Genomic DNA, 10,223 nt, shown 5'->3' with positions numbered 1-10,223 from the left:
CCGAAGGTAATGAAGCTTTGTACTCCTGTGAGTGGTTATAGCAAATATTTCGTTTACTTCCTCACTACCGAAGGTAATGAACCTTTGTACTCGTGTGAGTGGTTATAGCAAATATTTCGATTACTTCCTCACTACCGAAGGTAATGAAGCTTTGTACTCCTGTGAGTGGTTTTAGCTATAGTTTACTTCCTTACTACCGAAGGTAATGAACCTTTGTACTCTTGCAGCAAATAAAAAATATTTAAGTACTCGGAAGCAAAGGTTTTCACTCCTATTGTAGGCTGTAGACATCAAAGTTGCTGTCCGTCGGTTTGCAGTAAATTCTGTGTTCGGGGATAATCCATAAAGGGTATAAAGGGTTATACCCAGTCGGTCCCAAATTGATTTCATCAGATTCTGTCATTTATTAATCCATACGTAAACTTTATTCCCTCGGAACACCTTTATTTCGAAAAGAACTTGTCTAATTTGGCCCTAATCTGAGGGATTGAATTTCATACGATTATGTCTACTACTTTCGCCAACACATGTGAAGAAGCGAAAAAGAACATAAGGCTAAACAGATTCTTTGTTGTTTAAATACAATTAATGGTATAAATACAGTTTATTCCAAGTTATTAGCTATAATGAAAAATAATATTCATAAAAATTGAGCTGAAACACACACACCACGAAGATTTGATCGTTCGTAAATGCTATCTTCATATTCTCATACATACTTATGTTTGTAATAAATAAATGAATTTTATTATAGTTTGTCGAAGTCATTAGAGAAATGAAATTGGTTAAGCATTACTTGATCTAGAAAGAACATCACCTAAAAAGACACAATACTCCAAAGTAGGTATAGCAGAATGCTGAAGGGAAAATAATTTACTAATGACGTTTCTTGCTCTTCAGCTTTCAACTCCTAAAAGAAAAATCTATTTTAGTACATCTTTAATCTAAACCAAAACAAGGGTCAGAATCTAGTCTAAAACAAACCCTCTGGGAAATTAGTACCGTTACATGAAACATTCTTCAAACGTTTTACTACTTTGTCTTCTGCTTGTAAAATAGACCATATACTTAGAGGAATAAGGTTTACACAATTAATCACATCGAACTATGTTCGAAAGTAATCTTTTGTTATTATTCATTACGCTATAGATGGCTATAAAGTAATGCCATAGAGTTGAATTACACAGAAAATTTAAAATAAAATAAATATTAACTTTTTCTCCTAGAGCTACATGATTTAATAAGAACTCCGGATGGACTTGGTATGGAAGGAATTCGGTAATATGGTCCACTGCATAACTCAATACATTGGATTCTTAGATATATTATATTTTAAAAATGAGGAGATGCGTAAAACCCCTCTGCAATAATAATAATTTGTTTTTGTTTTTTATTGCCTGTCATTAAAAATATTACATGGTCAAAAATAAAAAATCACTACTCAACATTTTTTTTTTTTATTTCGGTTTCAAAACCAGGCTAAACATAAAAATAAGAACAAGATTATTTAACTCAAAATTTTATTTTCTACACGTTTGTAGAAGTGATTCCAATCGAATTTGAACTGCATCCCCTGAATTTTGAGGTGCTCTTATTTTTATGTAGGACTTCCTGACCAGGCAATGCTTCCCAACATATTTAAGGATGTGCATGGATTTAATGAACAGTCTTGATAGTTAGTTATAATTATTGTATTTAGTTAAAATTAAACATTTATGTGCACTTCATTATTATGATTTGGTAACATAAATTAAACCAATTTATGCGATAAGAAACGAAAATTAAATTTGTACTGTTGATCAGACCAACAAATATTTCAAAGTGTGAAAAAATACCACCGTCCATCGTTAATACTTGTCCGATTTAAGTGATTCTTTTTATTCTTTAAAACAATTTGATTATCTATGATATTGTCATGTACATACTACCTAAAATATATATAGTTTTTGAATAACAACCCTCATTGTGCTTGAATATATTGAAAAAATTCAGACCTCCTGACCTATCAAAGTGTGGTAAACGATTTTTAGGACTGATATTCATCTTTGGCACCTCAAGAAATCCTTAAATACGAATTTTTGTAAAAATTGGAAAAAAAAAAAATCTTTACCCAAAATGTTGACCTCGATATCAAAAAAATACTTAACTTCAACACTACTTAATCTACAGCAAACTCTGCAGTAGTTCGGGGTTCTATAAAACGCACCAAAGGGCGCCAACCAGGTATAATTTAACAAATTAGGACTGGATATATAAAAAATAAATAAATAAAACGTTTAATTTTTTTTTCTTTATCTGAAACCCATATTTCGCACTTACAAGGGCATTAAATCTAACTTTTGTTAATGTTGATTAAAAGAGCAGACATTCGGTTTTCCAACAGTTCTCTTAACGAGAGGATTAGATAAAACGAAGTAAAGTTATTAACGACAATATGAACAATAGCCACTGGATGAAAAAAAAACAACGAATAAATCGAAAATAACATTTTCCAATTTTCAGTTTTCTTGTAAAACTGCTAAATAGTTTGAGACGACACTAAAACGAATATGGTTTGATTTTTTCTAAATAACAAATTTGTTGACTTACTTAACCACGAGCCACATTATGTTTTTATTTTTTTATATATTTTTGCAAATAAAATATAGCTTAGCTGAGCCAGTAATACTTTATTTTTATTCTTCAAAAGAGACGAATCGATTGGTGTACAATAACCCTGAAAAAGACTTTTTTATTTAATATTTTTTTCAATTTATAGCAATTGGTTTTCAATGAAACATTAATTATAACGCCTTATTTATTCATTTTATAGCAAAAGTATACAAAAACAAACAACTGAAATTATTTTCACTTGTCTGAGAATATTGATTTGTTTGCAAATTTTCCTAAATAAATAAACCTTTTTTATTATTCATATATACTTTGACCAAATTCAAATGTTTTGCTCTTGTAGAGGAGATGAGTCTTCTCTCATTCTGATGACACTGATAAAGTATATATTTAAATCAACGAAATAAATATATTTAAACAATTATATTTAAAATCTTCGAATATATATAAACAATTATTGAAATATTATATACCTCAATAAACCTTGTATAGTCCGATATGTCCCATTTGATAGATTATTAACTTCCTTTTGACACAACAATAATTTTATGTCGAGTATTAGTTGTTTTTTTAACTCTAGGAAACACTAAGCGATCAGAAAGTTTTTTTCGGCTCTATCTTGATATTTTTTTCCAAAAATCATCTATAATATTAGTTTATTTCTTTATATATCCTCTACTATGTGGTTTGAATACATTGGTCTAATCTGTAATCTGTCAATCAGTAACCCTTCCCCTATTATAGAGGTACATATAATTGGTTCGTGAATCTCTTCTAACTATATCTCACATGATGGCCTGTTCGCATGAGACGAAGTGAATTAGATTTGAAATATTTCTCTTAAGAAATGGGACACCAAATTTCTCAGATGAAATTCCATGGCGGCTCATGAAACGGTTTCTTGGTTTGTATTTTCTTGAACGAGATGCACCGAACTGATTATTCGACGAGGGCATTCTCACAGATTGCTTGCACAGATACTTCTAATACATGAAGAAAAGATGCAGTGCTTTTATACCCTATATTGGTGAGAAACACTAGCTGATACATGATAATATTATGTCAAATAGACCAGGTATAGTGGATTTTGTGTATGTGGATTCGAATTGAGTTCTTGGTTAGTCTAGATTTAAATCCAAAATGATTCATTTGGGATCTACATTATAGTGCAAGAGCTTAAGAAGAGATTTAAGTCAGCTATTTTATCCTAATTTTTGATTACTGTAATGAAAACTATGTATAGTTACTAGTCAAAAGTAATGTGTCTGCCAACCATAGTAAGGGAAAAAAAATCCGGAATAATGATTATGCCAATTATAGTTGGCAGACTCATCAATCTTGAATAGTTGCGTAGTTTTCATTATCGTAATCTAAAATTCGGGGTGAAATAGTTGATTTTTTTTTTCAGCGGGATCTTGTATCGGGTGTGTCAATGAAACCGAGGCATTAAAAGAAAGATAATGTTGTGTAAAACTGTGTCCACATATTATCCATTAGAATATATACAACACACTTACTCGGAATGTTTCCAGACGTGATTGTATAATTTAGAATTCAACATAAATCATTCTAATTATTAACATTGTTCATAAATATAAACCCCATTTTTACAGTTATCCGTGTTCATGATGTTTTTTATAATCAAATAAATAGGCACTGAGCATCAACATGTCGCGACTAAATATTATTACTTCCGAAAGAATTCCTTCATAAGAGCTCTTATCTCTTGCCTTAATTCAATAAGATGATGAAAACAAAATTAATGATTTCTCAGAATCCTGAGTGAAGAAACGCGGTTGATTCCTGAAGCCCAAAGTCTTAGTATGCTCTTTTGTTTGTTGAAAGTAATGAGTTCCATTTTCAACTTGAGTGATCTTATGTTTTTACACTGTACTAAAGCTAAAGCCCCATTAGGTATATTAATGTTTAGCTAAAGAGCCACAATTAAAACTTTACAAACCCCTCAGGGTGTTTTTTTACATGACAATTATTAGTTCATTGACAACCAAAAACTATCAAGCTTAATTATTAGCTAATATCTCCAAAATAAATATTAATACTCCTAACACATAATTTTGGTGTTATCAAGATACTATGAAAATCATAATGGATGATATTGCATGCCATATAACGCTATTATTGATGAAAGTTAAAGATGAAAATATGTACAAAAAATAAAAGTAAATTGCAAATTACTCTTCAATAAGGAAATACTTTATCAATTTAGGCAGTGTCAGAATTAGGAATTGCAATATCGGCCGAAAATTACAATACCGGTATTCGGTATTTTTTAGATCATAATACCGCAATCTGGTCTTAATACCGGTAGTAGCGACTTTAGAAAAAGAAAAAATACAGGTGTTTATTTGCCAGTTTTATTAGAAAGAGTGAATATCACAAAAAAAAAAATATTTGTAACTTATAAATCATACTGTAAAGGATAATAAAAATTAAAATAACAAGGAACATCTTATGCATTTAAATCACTAATCAGTCTATGCTACTATTACAAATTTTTGAAATGTGACCTTCAAAAACATTATGCATCAATTGCACTGTCATTAAACCTGGAACGTAATTTTGTATAAAAATTACCAGTTATCGAAAACTTCATCAGCATCTACGCTAGTTAGTGGTACTGTTTGCAATCCGCGATATACTTTTTCCAGGTATATACCTCTAAATTCCTCATCATCAAATAAATCGATTTCTCGTCGGATGGTTTTAGATATAACGTGATTTCTGTATTGTGTTTTGAATTTTTTGTAGCTATCGCTAATTCTAATTTTTGTCCAAAAGACAATTCCATTTCACTATCGACATTAGCGTCATCTTCATCTTCGTTAACTGTACCAAATTCTTCAGAATGCTTACCCCCATTCTGCTACCATTTGTGGGTAAATAAAATTAAGAAAATTTTCTATAATCTCGATCAAATTTGAATTGGTAAGCCTCTTTTCTTTTTTTTTTCATTTTCATTTTTAAAATCAATAAAACAAAAATCAAAATCTGTCCACTACAACCCAAGAAGCGTTAAGGGTGCAGTACTTCTTCAGGAAGTACTGTTACTAGATCAACAGTTGTGCAAGAAATTCATTTGGTCAGAAACCCGCTCGCCGCCAGATTTTTATCCAATTTAGGGTACCCAATTTATGAGGCTAGGTGGGCCCTAGGAGGGCTCCAGAATCCACCGGGATGACTCACGGCTACAGTTTAACAGAAAACTATTTTCTACCCAGCCGGATTCGAAACCGGGTTCTTGGAGTTTGTAGCATCGTGCCTTACCAAAATTATAATTATCTAAGTACCATAAGACATTTTCTATTTCGGTATGCCTTTCTTCTGTGCGATTTTTCAGTTTCAAAAATCGTTCCGTCATTAAGAGTAAACTGAAGTATAGCTCTGAGCTGTAATAAAACAGTTTTGGCCCACCTCCTTGTGTGATTCACATATTGTATCAGTTCTCTAGATTATACGATACAACTTTGTATTCACAGTTTAATTAATTTCGCCCATTAGGGAGACATAAAAATAAAAACGCTATTTTGCTATGTTGGTGATCCCTAAAGTGGAGACAATATAAAAAATTTCTATTAAATACCGAAAGAAACTGTATTAAAACTTGTGGATTACCGGTGTTACAAACTTCTACAAATAGTACTAGTATTAGTAGTAGTATTCGGTATCCCGGTATACAGGTATTGCAATTCCTAGTCAGAATCAATTCTGCTTATTTCTTGGCCAAGGCAAAAATAATTATTGGGATGGGCAGTATCAGTTCCTGGAAGATGTTAATGTTTCTGTGAAAAGTCAGTTTTTTTGAAAGGGATTATGGCTACATTCTATGGCAGAGACCGAAATTGCTTTGATAAATGGACCCCAACGTTTGTAACCTAAATAACCCGATACTGTCAACAGACTGACTGGACTCATTGGAATTGGAATACTAAAGATTAATTATGCAGTTTAAAAAAATCAAAATATAAATGGACAAAAATTGCAAATGTCCCAATTTAAAAAAGTTTAACTAAAAATAAACTTGCTCGATTCAGTACATTATACTTTAATCCCGATAGCAACTGGAGCATTTAGAACCAGCCCGATTCTCAGCATTTTCTGCAAAACAAGTCTACTTTCCCCATCAAGACCAAAACTGGCTATAAATTATGTCTTCCAATTATTTCAGCAGAAAAATCATCCCACTGACATATCTATTTTCCGATCTAAATTCTATATAGCTTTTCCTCAGAAACCAAATTTAACCCTTGGAAGAAAGGATAACTTTGACGATCGCAGCACTTAAAGGAATTCCATTACTGAAATCTGAAACTCAGATCCAACTTTGACCCTCTACTTAATATAATACTACATTTTTACTATATTCACAAAAATAATACATATATTGAGTGTAAATGACAGTCGCTTCTTTTCGAAAATATTCAATCAAACATTTTTTTATAAACACTGGAAGTTCCAAATCAGAAAGCTCAACAACCTCGTCCTTCATAATTAATTAATCCATTAATTTAAATTATGCACACTATTAACATACCCGATAGCACTCCGATTTTTTCCTTCAATAACTCAATAGACAATTGTAATAATTTCAGATTCATTGAGCTCGCTAAAAAATTTGAGAAAATTTGAGGAACACTCACTCATTATAATAATCCAATCTTTCCTCTTAAAACTTTATAAATAGGCAATATATTTCCTACAGGTTCCAAGCCACATTAGTATTATTGGCAACGAGCTCACAGTCACAGCTGCCAGAGAGGCACTCGCTCACCTTCCCTGGCCTAGGCACCGCCGTTCTTGACCCATCAGAATTCAGTAGACCTCTTGAAAAAGAAATATCGGAAAGATGACAAGCTATGTGAGACGAATACCCTCCAAATAAGTAAAAGGAAATTAAATTAAAACAGCAGGAAAGCCATGGTCTAGATCCTACCACATCAGCTGAAGGGAGGAAGTAGCTCTAGCCCGCTTGAGAATAGGCCATAAAGGTCACATACATTCTCACCTAATTAGAAATCTTCAACCTCAAACTTGCCAGTAATATCACTCCATTTTGATGATTAAATATATATCTAAAGAATGTCATCACGTGAACGTGTGTGTGCATGTGCTTGTGTCTGTGTAGCTTTATGATTAGGGGGGTTGATGATCAAAAAGGTTTTACGTCTTTAAACTAAACTAAACAAAGAAACAATACGTTGTGGCCTAATTAAATTCAAGAAGCATTCCCATTCATTCATGAACCATCTATATATTTCACAGGGAGATTCTGGAGGCCCGCTAGTCTGGGTCGACCCTGAAACGAACAGGCTGACGCTGGTTGGGTTGGTATCATATGGTAGCAAGACGTGTGGAACAAATCCAGCGGTGAACACTGATGTATCTCGCTATTTGGACTGGATACAAACTAAAATATCAGGTAAATTTAAATATCCAACTGATATTTTATTTAGATTATCATTTAAGTAGTGCGCATAATGTTATTAGTTTAGTTTATTTTCTTCCTTTGCGTTTATATAACACTTCTAGGTCTTTTTTCGGGTCAAATGTTAGTAAAACGTAGTTCATATTATACTCTAGTGTTATAAGAACATAATAAATGGGATATATCATCACTACTTACAAATTTAATTATATCAAATGTTAAGCATATCATTGTAGGAAGATAGTCCGGGTGTGGTCAATGAAGGTACAAAATAGTAAAAAAAAAAACTATTATAGTAACATTGATAGCCACCCGGATTATTTTCCTACAATCTTCATACTATCTTATTCCAATATGAAACATATTGTTTACATTGGTCTTAACTAAGTTGTTTCTTAGCTGTTGTAATTTTTAAATGTTGATTTCAATGTGTACAACACGACAAAATTGTGTCAATGAAGAATTTACCTACCCCAATTTTTTTAAAAACCTTGATTAACATTTTATCAAATTATTCTAAACAAAAATTTAAAATCATATTTTATTTCCAGGAAGCGGAAAGCCCGGAACAACGTGTCAGAAGATGAATGCAACATTACCTTCATAGAACTATTCCATTTAATTATATAATGGCTTTGTTGTTAATAATGTTGAATTTCTCTATTAATTTTTTTAAATAAATGTTGTTTTGTTGTTAGTTTGATGATGTTGAATGATTTGATGACATGGAACTTAAATAATTGAATAAGTAACATAATTTGCTTTAAATTATTTTTAAAAAAAATTAATCTGTACATTAAAAAATAGTGAGTAAAAGAAGAAGATAAAGAAAAATTTGTGTAAATTGAAGGAAAATGACACAAACAAAATGAAACCAAAATTAATTAAATGTTGATTTTCCTTATTTGATATTGGCAGTAAAATTCAAACTATTGGCTTACTGAATATTATGGTTGTTCCATAGCTTCCCTTCTTACCCTCTGTTATCCCTTTATTTTAATTATATTTAAGGAGGTGATTCTCAAACAAATCACCCACTTAAATCCAATATTAAGTAAATTAAGTATAGGAAAATACAAAACATTGATACAATATGTAACACAAAATGGAAAGAGGAATAAATAAATATTACTTCTAACAATAAATAATACCTAAATATAAGAAATAGCAAATAAGAAAAATAATGTGTGACTTTTGAAAAAAAAAGAATAAATAAATTAAATAATTGTAGAATTAAGAAAAACTTGTGTATTTGGAACAAAAAAAAAAAATGGAAACAATAGAAGAACAAAACATAATTGTAAATTAATTGTAAACTTTTATACATGAGGAAAAAAAAAGGGCTATGACTAAGGTCGTTCTGACAAGAACAGAGCGAATAACGCTGCCCTTTCTTTGAAACATCTCTACATTTGGGGAAACAGGCCAGTGCCCTCCCATAGCTCATTGCTATATCATAATAACTAGATCACTAATTTTAGTGCATACGTGCGCCATTCACCTCTTTGATGCAGAGTGTGTAAGCATTAGTAGGAAGCAGTTTGAAGTCGGGGAGTTGAGACGCCACCTTATAAATTATACCTAGAATAAACTTTTATTAGATGGTTTTTGGAGTTGACCTATTCATAATTTTTTCTTCGTTTTGAAAATGAAATTCACGGATGCCTCTGAGATAATTAGAGGCTACGACAAAGTTAGTGCCATGGTCAGAACAGATGGTGTAAGGAAGACCGTATCGTAAGATGAACCATTCCAATTATGCCATAAATGATGAGCTTATGATTACTTGGTGATCGGAGACTTGGATTGATTGATCAGGAAATGTTCGGCATAATATCCGGCATATCGAAAGCTACTTGAAGGTCTGTCTCTTTATAGTAACAATGAAATCTTTCTTTAGAGAGAGGTCCGTACAGGAGTTTTATATTTAGCACTTCTGATTCAGAAAGAAGTACAAAGAAGAATGACGCGCCCTATACCTTTCAATGCCCTGGAAATCCAGAACTCATATCTTTTCATGAATGATTTGTTCGAAGTCATATAAAACGGATAAAACCCACACAAAATAGATACCCATCATTCTATATTTCTTACTTCAAGACCTAATATAATAATAACAATAATAATAATAATGTTTATTTATTCTGGTATAGATCTCTTTAGAATGATG

The 10,223-nt window shown here is 31.5% G+C and overlaps 1 protein-coding gene across 1 annotated transcript in view; it reads left to right on the top strand.

The window, feature by feature from the left end:
* Window positions 1–8,756, top strand: part of LOC106691758 (venom serine protease) — a 22,053-nt gene extending 13,297 nt beyond the window's left edge. The window contains exons 6-7 of the mRNA XM_014437633.2: window positions 7,891–8,047; window positions 8,605–8,756. Of these exons, the coding sequence (XP_014293119.1) occupies window positions 7,891–8,047; window positions 8,605–8,660 (213 nt within the window). The 3' untranslated portion in view covers window positions 8,661–8,756. The remainder of the gene's footprint in view (window positions 1–7,890; window positions 8,048–8,604) is intronic.
* Window positions 8,757–10,223: the final 1,467 nt, after the last annotated feature.

Source organism: Halyomorpha halys, unplaced genomic scaffold, assembly GCF_000696795.3.
Source record: "Halyomorpha halys isolate HHAL.00 unplaced genomic scaffold, Hhal_1.1 Scaffold2920.1, whole genome shotgun sequence".
Lineage (NCBI taxonomy): Eukaryota > Metazoa > Arthropoda > Insecta > Hemiptera > Pentatomidae > Halyomorpha > Halyomorpha halys.
This window is presented reverse-complemented; position numbering and strand designations above follow the sequence as displayed.